The sequence below is a fragment of the Benincasa hispida genome, chromosome 11 (genome assembly GCF_009727055.1).
Source record: "Benincasa hispida cultivar B227 chromosome 11, ASM972705v1, whole genome shotgun sequence".
NCBI lineage: Eukaryota > Viridiplantae > Streptophyta > Magnoliopsida > Cucurbitales > Cucurbitaceae > Benincasa > Benincasa hispida.
The window spans coordinates 68,571,575-68,591,404 of record NC_052359.1 but is presented as its reverse complement, the minus strand read 5'-3'; the positions used below and the strand labels follow the sequence as shown (position 1 = coordinate 68,591,404).

The 19,830-nt window shown below is 33.9% G+C and overlaps 1 protein-coding gene across 2 annotated transcripts in view; it reads right to left on the bottom strand.

Moving 5' to 3' along the window:
• The window catches only part of LOC120090988 (probable plastid-lipid-associated protein 13, chloroplastic), a 24,760-nt gene extending 15,814 nt beyond the window's left edge, over positions 1-8,946 (bottom strand). Inside the window, exon 1 of one of the 2 annotated variants that reach the window (XM_039048736.1) lies at positions 8,578-8,946. In XM_039048736.1, the coding sequence (XP_038904664.1) occupies positions 8,578-8,823 (246 nt within the window). In that variant the 5' untranslated portion in view covers positions 8,824-8,946. The remainder of the gene's footprint in view (positions 1-8,577) is intronic. The other variant, XM_039048737.1, reaches the window with a different exon arrangement.
• Positions 8,947-19,830: the final 10,884 nt, after the last annotated feature.

The window sequence follows — 19,830 nt, the reverse complement described above, 5'->3', positions numbered from 1 at the left end:
AACACTGTATTTAAATATTTATGACAAAAGTAAAATTTTATGGTCACATTAGGACACAATATTCTCTGTGTTAATATCTTAAATGAAAATGTACATTCCAATTTTTAAGCATTGTATTAATCTCACCAAACTGTAAGTTAAACCGACTTTTTTTTTGAAAGAATGTAATTAAAATGTGGGATGAACGAAACCTAAGGGTTAAATCCGACTTTTGTTGACTTTCATCTATCCTACTTTTAAATGCTATTGCCTTCCTTTGCTTGTGGATAGTCAAATTTCTTTTTCTGCTCTTGTTGACTATCTTGTTGTTGCTCAAAAGTAGGATTTAAAAGTTTAATATATAAAAATATTAAAAAGAAAAAGGTTTAGAGGTTTTTAGCCCTAAATAAAATCTCTACAAACACACGTTCGCAACTTCTTGGTCAAAATTAATAAGAATCTCGGCACGAAATGTTTGAATTTCTCCATCGCTATCTCCCTCTCCTCGCCTCTCTCTTCCGACTCCGAAAACCGTTTTCTTCACAGGTTTGCTGTGAAGCTCAAATCCAACTCTCCCATGGCGTCTCTCCACGCTTCTCTCTTCCTCTCTTCAATTCGCTCCCGTCGTCACCGCCGGTTTTCTCCCAACATGCGTACTTCCTTGTTCTGCACTCCAGATTGCCGTTCGGTGGCCGCTGCCGGAGACTTCTCCGCAGACGGTCTCTGAGAGCTATGGTTCAGCAGGCGCTCAAGGAGCTTCCGGCGATTATGCCAAGGAGATGGAGAGGCTCTTCTGCTAAAATCGTGCTGTTGGAGTGAGTATCAGTGTTGAGTTTCTTAATTGTTTAAAAATTTTTTGATTGTTTCACCTTTAAATACCGTGTGTAGTAAGCAACACGACCGGGAAAATTATGTGTATATATCAGTATTTTCTATTTTGTGTTTGAAATTCCTCTATTCTGTTGAGTTAAATACATATTCGTTTCTGAAAATTGAAACAATGCTTGGATTTTTATATCATTGCTGTCGAGAAGCTACTTTTTGGTTCAATTGGATCTACGTAGTATTAGTTGACGTTTTACGTATCCGTCCTTTACTATAGAGAAACTGAGAAAGTATGGTTGACGAATTTGAATTAAAATGCTCCGATATCTAATTTGTGGTCGCTTACCTCCAAAGAGTTTTCAATCTCGGTTAAGAAAAAAAGAAGAAACAAGAGACTCACTTATAACAGATTGCAAGAAGAAAATGCGAGCTGTGCCAATAAGTTCAAGGATATGCATTCCAACGGGATATGATATCTACAGTATACTAAGAATAGTAGCATTGTTTTTTTTTTTTGTTTCGCAGAGAGAAGAGCAGAGAAGATACCCCAAGTCCCAAATCCATTTCATAGACATAAGTTTATTTTTTATTAATACATATGTATATTAATTATTAGTTTTCTTCTTCACGGGCTCAAATTGTTTCTAACAGAAGACAGTAGTCCATTTTAACTAATGGGAATGAAAGAGCAACTGTACATTTCGACACAGATGGCTAGAAGAACGTCATCACCTCGCAGAGTCATTATCTTTTATTATTCTCACGGAGGTTTAAATCTACAATAGATATGTTGCATCCACCATCGTCTTCCTTAAAAGATGTTTGTAAGACATTAGAAGATTAATATTAGAATAAGAATTGAAAGTGGATGGGAGACAGATAGTCCAGATCTGCCTTACTTGATCAGAACATTTTAATATCGATTTTAGGAGCAATCCATCTATGTAACCTTTTCACATTTGCTTTTTGTTTTGAACCATTTATATTATGATTATGAATTTATGCTTGTTGTCTCGCCAATGTCCTACTCCTTGCCATTAATTGGGCCGGTCTCGGTGCTTTGTCAAATAGGGAGCCATAATTAGTTGACGCTTTTTTCTTTGCTTGGGAATTTGCCTGTATATGGAGAGAAAGGTTTTCATATTTTGGAGTCCCTTGTCAAGTTAGAAAGATTTTGTGCTAGTTTTTTTCCTCTCTTTGTTTGGTTAATCTTGACGGGTTAAGTCTTGCCTCGTCGTGGAAGGTGGAAACTCCAAGAAGGTGTACAGTTTAGTTTGGCAGCCTCCACACAGAATTAACTCTTGAACAGGTAGCGCAAAGAGGGTGACCATCTTGAGGGAGCGTTGTGTTGGAAGAGGGCAGAAAAAGGATTCAATCATGATCATATTTTGGAGTGTGATTTGTTCTATACATGGTTGAAATCGGTTTTTATAAAGACTGGTTCTAGGTTGGCATAGGTGGTGCCAGGGGAGATGATCGATAAGCTCAGCTCTCTCCATATTCTCTCTCATCTTCAAGAGGAAGGGTTTGGGTAATGGGATGACCCTATTTTGTGGTCTCTGGGAAGAGCAACATGAGAATTTTAGAGAGCTTGAGAGATCTCTGAATGAATTTGCGTCCTTTGTTAAATTTTTGTTCCACTAAAGCCATAGTGTGTAAGACTTTTTTGTAATATCATTAGGCTCTCATTTTACTTGATATGTTGGTTTGTTTGTAGTTTGCCTCCTTTTTTATTACGTTTGTCGTCTATATGTCATTGTATTGTTTTAATTTTATTCAATGAAAGTTGTTAATCATTAAAATAAGAAAAAGAGTATGATAATAAGTGCAACGCACCACAAGCTGAAGTGTCGTTGATCGGACCTGTCGAATTTATGTTGTTGATTGATGATTAGTGGATGTAAGACTTTGCTATCAATTTGTACGTTAAGAATTAGTAGATATTGATGTTGTGTATGGTGTATTATTTATGTATTGTATTATAGTATTATAATTAGTTGTATTTATTGAATTTTATATCCGTCTTAATGAATTAGGGTTACTGTTGCCTATATATTAGTAATATGAATGTTATCTTTGCCTGATTAATGGAATTAGATATTATTCTCTCGAAAATATTGAGTACAAGATATTAGAGCAGTTAGGGTTTTAGAATTTTTGTTCGACGCTATGTTAGTGATTACGCTATATCACAGAGGGTTCGGTTTAATTGATTCATCACAGTTTGAGTAGCCATTGTCTACACACCCCATTCTAGGAGAGAGCGCTGTGCCGTCCGATCAAGTCTGCCGTCGTCAGTCGTCGGAAATCGCTGTGGTGAAGGTCACGCACTGCCACGCGCCGGCACGTGGGACCACTTCTCCACATTCTGTCAGTTGGGTTATTCTCGCTCATCTTTCTGATTGTTTTGTGCATTTGATTCCATTGAAATCTACTTGTGTGAGTTATTTGGAAAAAAAATGCCTTTTGAATGCTTGGGTTTGTTGTTGTTTTGTCTTTTTGGTTCACCTTTGATTCAATTCTGGTTTTTTCTTCTCGTGAGATCTACAACTATTTATTAACTCATAATGATGAAGTGAGGCATATGGTAGTATCTAATGTAATTCCCCTAGTATTGAAGATTAAACACAATTAATGATCGAATTTATGGATTGCGTCGGACGATTCAATTTATTTGCTTAGTACAAATATGGAGGATGATCATGTGATTGAGGAGCCACCAAAGATGAAGAAGAAAAAGGCTTGCTTTATGATGACTTTCGACTTATTTCAGATTAGAATTCTATTGAAAGTGAGGTTTGATTTGGTAGATCATTGTGAATTTGTGCAAAAACTCTAAAAATTCTTAGAATTCTATACTTTGGAAAAGAACACTTCATAGAATGTTTGATGTCTGTATGCAATTCTTCGAGCTAAACAAAAAGCAGAATATGTTACAAGTTACTTTAAAGACTTAAGAAGGAGACAATTGTAACTTGCTTCTATTTGCCATTTAGTCCCGATTATCAAAGTTCAACAAGCTCAGCAAGAAAAGATGGTTTTATGATATTTTTTATGGACTTTTACTAAAGTTTGGAATGACTAAACATAGATTCTTTCGATCTGAAAATTCCGTCATTAGAAGAAGCCTTCAATCGTATTCTTCGTATTGAGAGTATCTCAATCCAATTCGTCTGTTTTAAAATCTTATAAGCGCTCTTATAAGTAAGATATATAATAACTCTGCGTACTTTAGGGAGATCTAACAATTTTCAGAAGCCTAGTTATGATAATCGAAGATCAGATTTTCAGGAGATTGTCTGTTACCATTGTCGTAAGCCAGATATGAAACGTGATTGTCAAACGTGTTGTATAGATCTAACGATCTAGACATGTTCAGATAGTTCCAACAATGAATGATTAAGAAGTTTGTTACCATCTCTGCTGACGACTTTGCTAAATTTCAAGTATTCCAGAATCCTTGCAGGCATTTCTTCATCAAATCCATTGCACAATTGTCGAGACAGGGTAATAACGAAATGTCTTCTATCATCTACCAAATGGGTCATGACTCTGGTGCCACTCGCTCATAATGACAGGTAATCCTAACGTATTTTCTATTGCCTTGTCTCCCTATCTCATACTCCATTGTCACTTTGGCAGATGTATCACCTCCTCTGTTCTTGATTCGATACTATCTCTCATCCATCACTTTCTTTGTCTCTATATTACATTTGTTCTTCAATTGTCTTTTAATTTAATTTCTATTAGCCAGCTACTCGTGACCTTATGTTTTATCTTGTTTTTCCTGGTTATTGCTGTCTCAGGATCGTATGGACAAAGAAGATTATTGGTAGAGACATAGATCAATGTATGTGGGGGGGACCTCTACCAATAATCTTCTTTGTCATACGATCCTGAGACAAGCAATAACCAGGAAAAAACAAGATAAAACAATTAAGGTCACGAGTAAGCTGGCTAATAGAAATTAAATTAAAAGACAATTGAAGCAAATGTAATATAGAGGACAAAGAAAGTGATGGAGTGAGAGATAGTATCGAATCAAGAACAGAGGAGGTTGATCCATCTGCCAAAGTGACAGATGGAGATGAGATAGGAGACAAAGGCATAGAAAATACGTTAGGATTACCTGTCATATGAGCGGTGGCACCAGAGTCTATGACCCATTTGGTAGATGATGTAAGAAGACATTTCGTATTACCTGTCTCGACAATGGTGGCAATAGGATTTGATGAAGAAGATGCCTGCAAGGATTCCTGGAATACTTGAAATTTAGCAAAGTCGTCAGCAGAGATGGTAACAAACTTCTTAATCATATCATTGTTGGAAGCTATCTGAACATGTCTAGATCGTTGAGTCTTATACAACAACGTTTGACAATCACGTTTCATATATCCTGGCTTACGACAATGGTAACAGACAATCTCCTGAAAATCTGATCTTCGATTATCATAACTAGGCTTCTGAAAATTGTTAGTCATCCCTAAAGTACCGCAGGAGTTATTATTATTCTTACTTATAAGAGCGCTATTAGATTTAGAAACAGACGAATTGGATTGAGAACTCTCAATACGAAGAATACGATTGAAGGCTTCTTCTAATGACGGAATTTCAGAATCGGAAAGAATCTATGTTTTAGTCATTCCAAACTTAGGTAAAAGTCCATTAAAAAATATCATAACAACCATCTTTTCTTGCTGAGCTTGTTGAACTTTGATATCGGGACTAAATGGCAATAGTGAAGCAAGTTCAGCAATTGTCTTCTTAAGTCTTATAAAGTAACTTGTAACATATTCTGCTTTTTGTTTAGCTCGAAAGAATTGCATACAGACATCAAACATTCTATGAACGTGTTCTTTTCCAAAGTATAGAAATTCTAAGAATTCTTAAGAGTTCTTGCACAAATTCACAATGATCTACCAAATCAACAACCTCACTTTCAATAGAATTCTTAATCTGAAGATAAAGTCGAAAGTCATCATAAAGCCAAGCCTTTTTCTTTTCATCTTTTGGTGGCTCCTCAATCACATGATCATCCTCCATATTTGTACTAAGCAAATAAAATTGAATCGTCCGACGCCAATCATAATTCGATCCATTTAACTTGTGTTTAATCTTCAATACTAGGGGAATTACATTAGATACTACCATATGCTTCACTTCATCCATTATGAGTTAATAAATAGTTTGTAGATCTCACGAGAAGAAAGAACAAACCAGAATTGAAATCAAAGGTGAACCAAAAGAACAAAACAACAACAAACCCTAAGCATCAAAGGGCATTTTTTTTCCAAATAACTCACAACCAAGTAGATTTCAATGGAATCAAATGCACAAAACAATCAGAAAAGATGAGCGAGAATAACCCAACTGACAGAATGTGGAGAAGTGGTCCCACGTGCCGGCGCGTGGCAGTGCGTGACCTTCACGCACGAACGTTTCCGACGACTGACGACGGCAGACTTGATCGGACGGCAACAGCGCTTCTCCTAGAATGGGTGGTGTAGACAAATGGCTACTCAAACTTGATGAATCAATTCAAACCCTAACCTTGTGATAAGCGTAAACCCTAACATAGCCGTCGAACAAAAATTCTAAACCCTAAACTGCTCTAATATCTTGTACTCAATAGTTTTCGAGAGAATAATGATCTAATTCCATTAATCAGGCTAAAGATACATATATATATATATAGGCAACTAAGAAACCCTAATCTAGGACATATAAAATTACAATAAATAACAACTAATTATAATTACAATATAAATACATATTATAACAACATACACAAGCAATAACTAATAAATTTATACGTACAAACATGAATGCAAAGATACATACCACTAATCATCAATCAACAACCATAAATTCACAGGTCGCGATCAACACACTTGCAGTTGGTGGTGTGCATATATTCATACTCTTTTTTCTTTATTTTAATGATTAACCAGACTTTCATTGAATAAAATAAAACAATACAATGAATATAGAGAACCCAAAGGAAAAAAAAAAGGAGGCAAACTACAAACAACCAACAATCAAGTAAAATGAGACCTAATAGATAATTACAAAAAGGCTTCTACACATAGGCTATAGTGGAACATAAAATTTAACAAAGGACCAAACTTCATTCAGAGATCTCTCAAGCTCTCTAAAAATTCTCATGTTGCTCTTTCCCAAGAGACCCCACAAAATAGGGTACACCCCCACTTACCACCAAACCCTTCCCTTCTTGAGAATGAGAGGATAGAGAGAGAACTTATCGATCATCTCCCTGCACCACCTATGCCAAGCCTAGACCAGTCTCCTTAAAAAACCGATTTCATACCATGTAAGCAAAATCACAACTCCAAAAAATATGATCAAGGATTTGAATCCTTTTTGCCCTCCAACACAACAGCCCCGTCAAGATGGTCACCCTCTTCGCTACCCTGTTCAAGGAGTTAATTCTGTTGTGGAAGGCCTGCCAAACTAAAAACGTAACCTTCTTGGAGTTTTCCACCTTCCACGACGAGGCAAAGACTTAACCACTCAAGATTAACCAAACAAAGAGAGGAAAAAAAACTAGCACAAAAATCTTTCTAACTGACAAGGACTCCAAATATGAAAAACCCTTCTCTCCATAATACAGCAAAATTCTCCAAGCAAAGAAAAAAGGTCAACAATATTCGGCTTTTCCCTATTGGACAAAGCACGCCGGAACCCCAATAAATGCAAAGGAGAGGACATAGGCTGAGACAGAACAAGCATAAATTCATAATCATAAAACTTAAATGAGTTTCAAACAAAGAGCAGAAAGAAAAATAGATTTTCTAGAAAGGTGATTAAGAGATTGGAATTGTCTCCCAGTCCACAACTTCTTCAATCGATACAATAAAATCTATACAATAAAATGTCTCAAATCACGGAGAAGAGTGGGTGGATGCACATTCTATTGTAAAGATTTAAACCTCCGTGAGAAATAACTGAAAAGATAATGAACTCTGCGAGGTGATGATGCGTTTCTTCTAGCCATCTTGTTCAGAAATGTGACAGTTTGCTCTTTCAGTTCCCATTAGTTAAAATGACTAACTGTCTTCTGTTAGAAACAATTTTGAGCCCGTTGAAGATAGAAAACTAATAATTAATATACATATGTATATAATAAAAATAAACTTTATGGTCTATGAAATGGATGTAATGGGACTTGGGGGATCATCTTCTTGCTCTTCTCTCTGCGAAACAAAAAAAAAAAAAAAAAACAATGCTACTATTCTTAGTATATGTAGGATATCCATATCCTCGTTGGAATGCATATCCCTTGAACTTATTGGCACAGCCTCGCTATTTTCTTTTCTTGCAAAATCTAGGTTATAAGTGAGTTCTTTGTTTCTCTCTTTTTTTCTTGACCCGAGATTGAAAACTCTTGGAGGTAAGCGACCACAAATAGATATCGGAGCCATTTTATATTCAAATCGTCAACCAACTTTCTCAGTTTCTATAGTAAGAACGGGATACGTAAAACGTCAAACTACATACTACGTTAGATCCAAATTGACACAAAGTAGCTTCTCGACAGCAAGATGATATAAAATCAAGCATGTTTTCAATTTTCAGAAACGAAATATGTATTTAACTCAACAGAATAGAGGAATTTCAACACCAAAATAGTAAAATCACTGATATATACACATAATTCCCGGTCGTGTTATGCTCTACTAACATCACGGTATTTAAAGTGAAACAAATCAACAAAATTTTAAACAATTAAGAAACTCAAACACTGATACTCACTGCCAACAGCAGCGATTCCTTAGCAGAGAGCCTCTCCATCTCCTTGGCATAAATCGCCGGAGCTCCTTGAGCGGCCTGCTGAACCATAGCTCTACAGAGACGTCTGCGGAGAAGTCTCCGGCAGCGGCCACCGAACGGCAATCTGGAGTGCAGAACCAAGGAAGCTACGATGTTGGGAGAAACCGGCGGTGAACGACGGGAGCGAATTGAAGAGAGTGAAGGGAGAGAAGCGTGGGGAGACGCCATTGGAGACGGTTGGATTGAGCTTCAACAGCAACTGTGAAGAAAACGGTTTCGGAGTTCGGAAGAGAGAGATGCGGAGGAGAGTGGAGAGTAGCGATGGGAGAAATCTGCAACATTGCTTCCGTGCCGAAGAGTTCTTATTAATTTTGACCAATGAATTGCGAACGTGTGTTTGTAGAGATTTTTTTAAGGCTAAAAACCTCTAAACCTTTTCTTTTTAATATTTTTATATATTTAAACTTTTAAATCCTACTTTTAGCAACAACAAGATAGTCAACAAGAGCAAGAAAAAGAAGAATATTGACTATCCAAAGCAAAGAAGGCAATAGCATTAAAAAGTAGGATAGATGAAGTCAACAAAAGTCGGATTTAACCTTAGGTTCGATTCTCCATCCCACATTTTAATTACAATATCTTTCTAAAAAAAAGTCGGGTTTAACTTAGACAGTTGGGTGAGATTAATACAATGCTTAAAAATTTGGAAATGTAAATTTTCATTAAGATATTAGACACAGAAGTGAATATTGTGTCTAATGTGACCATAAATTTTTACTTTTGTCACTAATATTTAAATAAGTGTTAAGAAAGTTAAAAACTTAAGATGATATATTTGAAACACTATATAAAGTTTAAGAACTTATTCATATTTTTAAAATTAATAGATCAAATAGATAAAAATAAATAAATAAATAAAAGTTTGAGACCTAAATATGTAAATGGTTAGAAATAATATATTTAAATTTTCACTTTATAAAATTAACATCTTTTTTAAAACTCGTTCAAATAGTTTTTATCGGATGATTACACCAATATTCTAGTAAATTTTCAAAAATATTGTGTGATTTCCTAAATCTTATATATTTCAAATTTTCTCCAAATTAGATTATATTTACCAAATAATAATCAAAATCTTACATAATTTTTTAAATCTTTAGCTAAATTTTTAATTTCTAAATCAATTTACTAATTATCCAAAAGAATTTTTTTAGATGAATCCCAGGTCATTGATTTTTAAATTTTTGAAAAGATTAAATTTTTTTAAAAAAATGTAAAATATGAAAAATATATAAAATCATCGTACAGATTTATATATTTCCCATAATCTTTCCTAAAATTTGAAAATCAAAATGCAATCATCCATATTGAAAAACGTAATTGGTAAATTCATTTAGAAATTCATATAATCATGGAAACATAAATTGGCCTAAAATTATCTAATAATTGAATATAATTTTTGGTAAAGATAATCGAGAGAAATTTTGAAAATATATAAGATTGGGATAGATTATCTAATATTTGAAAAAATTACTAAAATCTTGGCTAATCTATGTATCCAAAAAGTCTAAAAGGCCCAAAACAATCCTTAGAAAAAGTAAAATTTTCAACTCCAATGAGGAAAACTGATTATGACTTTTCAAAATGCGTGCTAGTTTTGAATGATAGAAAATTAAGAGCTTTCTGACAATTTCTCAATACTACGTAGTACTGTTGAGTGATGAGAAAGTAAAAAAACGAGAGGAAAATCAACTTTTACCTACGACCTCATTAGCTTGTATCAGTTTTCAACATGAATTTCCAATTTCATCAAATTCAACTCTAAACTTAAATGAAACGTGATCAGCATACAATCGAGTTTTTATTATCTATTTCATGATGGCTCGATCCTCATTCGTATCTCGGTTGCATTGATTGTTGTTTTCAGTGGATTTCTATTGTTACCGAGACTCTCAGGGTAAAGTCTTCTCTTGATCAAGGTGAGTTTTTTCTTCTTCGAGAAAGAGAACAATAGAGGATGTTTAGTAAAAAAGACCGAAAAAATAAAATACATTGCTCAATTAATATCAAGAAAAGGAGAAGAAAAGTAATAAAAATTTATTATAGTGGATTTGCTTTGAGATTTACTTGGTCATTCAGATATGATATCGATTTTTGTATATATAATTGGTTAGAATAAATACATTTGACTAAATATATAGGTTGCAAATCTCTAAAATATATGTATTTGGTTATGTAGTTTTTTTTTTTTTTTTAAATATTTTCTAAGTTTTTTCTTATTTCTTTCCCAATATTTTTTCTTCTCTTCGTCTTTTGATTCTTTGTTCAGTGCACCGGACACATTCGGCTATATCAATATCCTCTCTTCCACTGTCCACTGTCGTGTCGCCATTGATCTAGTCCGTACAAAATTAATTAATGTGAAGGGGAAGGAAATGTAATTTCAAATTTTAGGTAAGTATTATGTACAAATTTATTTTTTTCCTTTTCCATTCTTTTTTTTTTTTTGTGAAATTTTGTAATGGTTACTATTTTTTTCCATCCTTCCATTTTGAAACTTTTGAAAAAAACTTTTATCTTTATAAATACATAATTCCAACAATTCCTATGCAACATTCATCCTCGTGGTTCAAATACTCTACTCCCATTTGTACTAAAAAAAAATCTTTTCTCTTCTGCAAGCAAGGCTATGACCAATTTCTACAATTTTTTTTGTATTTTTATATGAATTTTAAGGAGACGACTGAGAGAAATTATGATACGTTTTTTTTTTCAATTTGCTATATGGGTCTTCTTCAAATTGGCTAATTATTTAATATATGAAGTAGAATTTAGATTGTAGAATAAGAAGCAAAAGTAAACAAGAATTGAGTCTTTTGAGAAGAAATGAAAATGAGTTTGAATGGAGAAAAGAGGACGAATATGATATGTGACAGTAAAGAATAAGATTCAAAAGGGAGTATTGACAATGATGATTATTTTGTATTCATAAATATATATTTGCGAATTGGCTTTACAACAACACTATAAAAGACAAGAAACATAAAGGATGCCACAATTTTATTCATTACTATATGTTCTATTATTTATGACAAATTACAAGAAACTTTTTAATTTCCAAGTTGTCAAAGGGATTTTCTCCTAGTTGGCAAATTATCTAGTCTATTTTATTTTTTTTCTTTTGGTAGCGCAACTATAATAAGTATCTTCCTTTTCAACTATGAGAAAGATTCATAAATTTGTCTAATTTTTAAATTATATAATATTAATGTTGAGCATGTAGTCTTTGTTAGTTTGTGAAATTTTATATTATTGTTATTTTATTATTTTTAGTTAGATATTTTATTAGATTTATAATTTATTAAAATTTTCAATATCTTATTTACATATTTGAGCCAAAATGTTTATTTGGTTTTCACGTGTTTGAATTTAACATTTTTTTTATTCATTATGCTAGGAGAGCTACCCATAACAACAATAGAAAACAACATAATCAAACTCAATAAATTCAAAGGATCTAAAATAAATATATTAGTATATATCATACATATCTCTAACTTTTTTATCTTAATTTTTTCTCAAATTTACTCTAATTAAATAAGAGTTGTGCTATTTTTGTAGGAAGAAAATAAATTCGGTTGAATCACACAAACATACAAGCAAAACCAACAATCATCAAAATTTATGTTTTAATTGTTCCAAATATTAAAAAAAACGTGTAACTCATTTTATATTGTTGTGAATTAAACTCAAATAAGATGTATATAGTTTTGACCATCAGTTATTTTATTTTAATTCTCATGTTAGATATTTGTATTTAAATTTAATAAAATATAAGTTCATTTGTTCTTAACATTTCATAAACAAAGTTGATGTTCTAAAAATGTTTAACCAAGTGCATCGCATGTGTTTTATGACTAGTATTTAGTAAATTATTGTATTTGATATTTTCATATGCAACTTTTCGATTGTATGTATTCGAGACTAGACTTGAGTGAAATGAGCCAGAGATCAAGGCGACTGGATATCCACAAAGCAATCTGAAGCGAATGAGTAATGAGTGCCAACAATTATAACAAAAATTGTTAAATTATCTATAACTCGGTCAAGTCGATGATAATTAAAATAAATTTATGTATTTATTACCTTAGAGAAAACCACTATTTGTTTTGAAAAAATCTGTCTTTACATAATTTGGATTAGGAATAAGTTTGGGAATTTTATACAAATGGCCCAAAATAAAGGGCCCAAATGAAATTTGGTCTGTTCACAGATTTTCAATGATATATGACCTTTTGTTTGCGTCAGTGACGTGTGAATTTACCATATTATCCCAACATAAGAGAATGGCATGCCCCCCACATATAATTCTCACTTTTCACTCTCAATTATCCACTGGGACTCTTGGTTTTCATTCTCGTTCCACTTCAATCAAATATTTTGATTTTTTTATCTATCACTCGCTTTTGGTTCTCACACGCCGATCTCGTGTTTCGCTCTCACTCCTCGTTAGCATGAACTCAACCGTTAAAATGCATTTCTAAAGTCTGATGGTATATATAGATCGACAAATCCACATGTTCTTTCTTTCTTTCTTCTCTCATTCTCGATCTCTTGACGAACACCTACAGACGATCAACCGTCTGCAATGCTTCCTCACAACTTCAAATTTTAAACTCCAAAGGTAATGTCTTTATTTCTGTTACGTCTTCTTTCGTTTATGTTTAAGAATGTTCACTTTTAAGGTTTATTTTTTATTGCATATGCTGGTGTTGGAGTCTATAGAATATTGTAGTGTCTGAATGGTATGATAAATAAGAACGAAGGGGACAGAGAGGATGAAAAAATGAAATGAGGAACGAGTGTAGGAGATGAGAGAAAAAAAAACAATACCTATAGAAAATAATCGATAGTGAGTTGTTAGGCGATGTTGAGTGTCATGGGATGGTGTTAGTGGATTGTTTAGAGTCGAGTTAGAGTTTCGAGAATCGAGAGTCCTGTGAAAAAAGAAAGACCATAGAACGAGAAAAGAAAGAGGCAACTGAGAAACAATAGTGAATACGAGAGTGAGACTACGAGAGATGCAAATAGGAGCGAGAAATGAAAGCGAGTAACGAGAGGGAGTAATGAGAGTTTTACATAATGCTTTTTTGATATATTTATTTTTTTCCTTCCTCTAATTTTGCTTTTTACCTGTACTAGTAGATGTTGAGTTTTATGCCCTAAAACTCGTAGATAGTAAATGTTATTAATTGACCATCATCGGTAAGTAGTTATCGATGTTAATTCAATAAATGTTGTTGATTGTGTTGCATTCTATTTTATCTTAATAACCATAAATCCAATAAACTAACATGCAAGACTATCTTGTGAGTCTTGAATAATATGTGAAAACATATAGGGATCAATGTTCAATAAATAACCTAAAGGGTATATAGTATAAGAATAAGGTTGGGTACCTTATCCTGGTGACGAAGGAACTCTTATCAAGGAGTACTTATGAACGAAAGCAAGTTCGTTCCAAATTCATTGTGACAAAAATACCACATTCACAAACGAACAATAAGTTATGCATTTCACAACGAAGTACGACATGCTTTTCTAAATTAAATAACAAATGAACAAGAGACATACCTCTTGAAGAACCCTTATTCTTTGTAACCCTCGCTCTCGTTCAGGCCAGCAACTCTCGTTATCGCTGAGATTGTCAAGTTTATCGTCCACCAAATATCGCTGTCGTCTACCACCGAATGATCTTCTACATGAGCAGGTAGCCAGGAGGACACAACCATTCGGAAACCTCGGTATTCTCGGAGTGAGAATCCATGAGGTATGGGCTATGTTGGATTTGGTAATAATAACGAACATATACACTAGTAATAATAATGAAGGGACTCGTGACGGTAATAATAATGATGGTAATGATGATGATGGTGGTAATAATGAATAGACTCACGATGATGGTAATAATAATAATAACGAAGGAACCCCCCACGATGAGCAATCCTAATGTATCAGTGATCAATGTGTGAGTGTTGAGCATAATACGATGGAAACAATAGTCAATGAAAGACTTGAATTCCCCATGCAATCGTTCAATCTCAGGAGCCACTCCAATGTTTATGGAGAGTGCAACTCAAAAGGAAGCCATTGAAATGAATGTACGACCGTTGTGTGAATTAATCATCCTAACATTGAAATCAAGGTAAAGTCATTATTATCTGACTGATTTACAATTTAAATGTAAGAGAAAAATGACCTCTTAGAGCATTAAAAAAGGAAAAAACCAACCAAGTTTTCAATCGAGGATATGAAAAAGGGAAAAAAAGTCACATGTGATTGGTAACAAAGAGGGAGAAACTTAGCCACCTTCAAGTGATCGTCAACCCTCTCTTCCAAGTGATTCTCAACCATTTTCAAGTGATCCACACACTCAATCACCTTCAAAATCGTACCAATAAGCTCATCCACATGTAATTGAGCTTTAAGCGCAAGCACCTGCAGTGGAATTGAAACCAGCAATATATGTTATCAATCCCAACCCCTTGGTCCCGGTACCAGAATTTCAACATGAACCGTTACTGAATATGACCCATTGTTCCCAATCCCGGATGAGCTATGGAATGCATACAAAAAATGAAAAAGCCATCTGAAAACTAAAAATAAAGAGTGAATGATTGTATATACATTCTGAACCAAGGAGTTCTTCAAGACACTTGAGTAGAACACATGGGTGATTGAGACGTGAGTAATTCTATAAATATTATAAAATTTCTATACGATCGTTTATAAAATGTTAAACAATTGCTCAAAAAATCCTAAAATATCGTTTAGCAAATATTATACGACCTTTTAGGAAATCCTCAACGATGTTTAGACAATCATCAACGGTCATTTAGAAATGCTTGAACGATGTTGTAGTAAATTTTCAGCGATCATTTAAGAATAGCTAAGCAATCGTATAATAAAATCCGATTTATACCTTTTTTTATCGGAATATGGATATCTTATTAGTATACGTGCATCATAAGTTGTTGTCGAGACCTAACCTGTGCAATTATTGATTCACAGTAGTTGATTCCAGCTTCATGGTATGCAAAATTTCACATCAATAATAACCCTTCATTCAACTTTATATTTACGTATTGTTTTGCCTTAGGATGCAATAATGTCGTCGAAGGAATTGCTTCCAAGATCCGGCCAGAAGGTATAGAAATGGAAGATGGAAAATTGTAGGTTGGTTGGATCAAGATGCACACACGAGGTTTTGGGTAAGGTCATCTTACTTCATTGACTACGTACTTGGACCACACGAAGAATATAAACCATCATGGACAGAGGTTAACTTCATATTCGGGTCAATAAACATTAGACAACACTGACTCATGCTTGCCATCAATTTAAAATTGTGCACCGTCTATGTATTTGACTCAATGCCTAACTACATAGGTAGTGATATACTTGATGGTTATCTTCAGCTGGTAGCCAGACCAATACCTTCGATGTTGATTTCTGTCGGATATGATAAGCGACATAGAAAGTTCAAGTACGTGGCATAGGAAATGAAAAGATCGAAGACGACTCTCCAACAGGGCAAAAATCTTGATTGTGGCATTTTTTGTGCTAAGTTTATAGAATATCTTGTAATGTCAGATAGGGATAGCTTAGAATAAAACAACATGTCGCCCAGTTGTGGGTTAATCAATATGTATGGTAATCTATACTTGAATATCTTGAAGTAAATTTGCACTGTATATCTATGTTGAACCAAACAATATATAAAAAAAAAAAACGAAGAACAAAAAATAACACGAATAAATGATCATACATAAATAGCTAAATGATCGTTTATATAATACTAAACAATCGGTTATAAATAACTAAATGATCACATATATATAAGTAAACGATCACATATTATAAGTAAATGATTGCATAAATATACGGGAACTATCACATATATATAAGTTAACAATCATATATATATATAGGTCAACGATTGTTCATTAAAAAAAAGTAAACAATCTCACAAAAATAAGTACATGATCGCATATATACGAGTTAACGATCGTCTATAAATCACATATCATCGAGCCTAAATGGGCTAGTGGCAGATTCTATTATTGTTTGTCTGCACGTTTTCTTGTTATGCCCTCTCTAACCACATTGTATATACCTCTGGATTTGTCGTGGCTTCGTTCCAATAGAAGGTATCCTAATGGTTTGATGTTGGCCCACACTTGGTATCTTTCGTGGTGGTAGAAGTTCGAAGTCTTTAAAATATGACCTTCAACTCATTTCTGATCTATGTCCAATAGGGAGGATCGGTTCTGCATAAGCAGCAAGCACACATTCAACTGTAAACCATTTTACACATAATGTTTAAATATTATTGTTTCTAAGAGTTGCCACACATATTGCATGGGAGCATGGGATATTTATGCAATTGAACTCCATGAAAGTACATGTCCGTGAACAAAGATCAACCAACCCCCCCTCAAATATTCATTGTCCATATTAATTATATGCATGTCCACCAGAGAAACACAGTATGTTATAGACATTAATTATGATTCTTTAATAATACTCATTGCATAATTAGTTACAATGTTTGTGTATACCATTGCATGTGTACGTCGGATATAGAACCAACTTATAGCCATTCACGAATAGGCTCAATTAGCTTCATGATTGGTAGTTCTCCTGCATCTTTTTTAAACACTTCATTGAGGCATTTTATAATATTTGTCATCATCTTGTCATACCTACAATCAACTTGATAAACCCTTGCCCACCATTGTAATCCAATCTCCTCAAGATAGGCCATCCCCCAAGATATTGGTGGAGTTTAGCCCAAGACATTTGAAACTTGGACATTCTATAAACTTTCGCTGCTAGGTAGAAGTGTGGAATTATGTCCTTATTCTTAAATCTATCCACCAAATTGTTTTGAATATGGTATATACATATGGGCATGGAATTCATCGGGGAATATACTTAAGACGACCTTCACAATTGAGATGTGATGATCTGATATATCACTAAGTTTGGAATGTCTCCTACCGAAGCCTTCAAATGAGTCATGAACCAATTCCACGATGAATCGTTCTCCCCATCTACAATGCTGAAGGCGATAGGATATATATTGTTATTGCCATCAATACACGTTATTATTAACAATATACCTTTATATTTCTCATATAGATGTATCCCATCAACAATGATTACTAGGCGTATTCAGTTCAAGAAACTCCTAATACACGGATCAAGTGCCATGAAGATATACTTAAAGTAACGTGTGTCCTCAACTTCAACCTCAAAGATCGTACTGGAATATGCAATCTTAAGTGCCTTACACATGCTCTAACAATAGCATATGATCCTTCTGGCGACCCTTGTGCAAACACCAATCCATATTATCTAGCGCGATAAGCCCGTACGTAGCTTGTATTCACTCCAAAATCTCGTCGGATGTCATTAATGTTATCCCTCAGTTGGTATGTTCGACCAATTTGTTTGTATTTGGACTTGATTAAGTATCCAATAACCTAACTTTTTCCTTGTCGATGATTACCCATTTTCATTTAAAGAGAACATATATGTTGACTTGGATATTTTGTCACTTTGAAGGAATTACTTTCTTTCAATTTTTTTGCACGGACCCTCCATTTGCATTCCTCCACTGAAAACTATACAATTAGCAAGCTCTTTGTTGACTTATTTACACGGCAGTCGAAGTTCTTTTTTTATTACAAGTATTGACAATTTAACTGCCAAGTCACGTTTCAAAAAGAAAATCTGACCGACCTTTATATCCTCATCATTCGGATAGTCATGAGGTATTGTGATGAGGTCGTCATATGATGAGCTCTCTGATGGTCTGAGTATATCTACAAATGGTTGGGTTAAAACGGCAGAATGCATTTGAACCTAAGGCATCACAACTGGTGGGACGGGAGCAGATGGGGTTGAAACATGAACGTAAGGTGTTGGAAAAATTTATGGTGCTGAAGATTGTCCATATCCATGGTCAGTATTGCACTGTGGAGTGCATCAGGATTCATTGTTGTGATCAAACCAAGCTTCACTTCAATCTTCCCCTCAAGTTACATGGCTTAGTATGATCATCCATTGAAGACATGATAAGAATATTACGTGTTGGAATGGTTGCAAGTTTTGACTAGTTGTAATGAGTTGATTTGTTGGACTGCACCGTTGGTACATATTCTCAATGTGTACTCCATGACTTTCACGAGGTGTAATTGACACAAAGAACGGTATATGGGATGTATCACTGTCTTCTAAAAAGAAGCTAAGATATTCATCGTCAACTATTCAATTAGGGGAGCCAACAATAGATTATCGATATTTAGTTTTTGGTGCGTAATATTCACTAATTCACTGACTGTTATATCATTTTTGATATTCAAACCTTCCACATGACCTCCAACATAATTGCTTCTCGATTGTTCCCATTTCCCACCAAATCGTACAAAGATGCAAAGTAGCATCATTGATTTGCAATTGGATTAGTAAATTTTAAGCAACACCTGATCAAATTATAAGAAATCGCCCCGTAATTGATAAGCGATTGCCCAGTATTATATACACGACCGTTTATATAATTCTACATGATCGTTAAATATAATATAAACGATCGTTTAGTATTATATACATGATCGTTTAGTATTTTATAAACAATCGTTTAGAATTTTACAAACGATTGTTTATATAATATTAAACGATCATTCGTATAATACTAAACAAACGTTTATAATGTAATGAACAATCGTCTATATATTGTTATACGATAGTTCATTCAATACTAAACGATATGAGGGACAAGAAATACGGTAGATTATCATTTACATTCTTTCTGTTTCCGGGTCTAATGAATGAATCTTCCTCTATACCCAAAGACACATTAAAATGAATAAACATGAAAGCGATCGGCAAAGATGTTGTACCGAAACTCTGAGAGAACAATAGAAGAATGAAAAGCATTCGATGGAAAATGAATAATTGAGAGTGATCTTTCACTATTGATGTCAATGTTATTCAATGTTATTAGTAGAATATTAATATTGCATTGAATACGTATTAAATGAAAAGCTGAAGAAATTGTGGAAGGAAGAAGATGTGTGGTGCTGTTTGTAGGCTTTTTTAAATTTGGGTAAAATTGATATTTTACATAGACAAAAGGTTAGATACGTTTTTAAGAAGTTGTTACGGTAG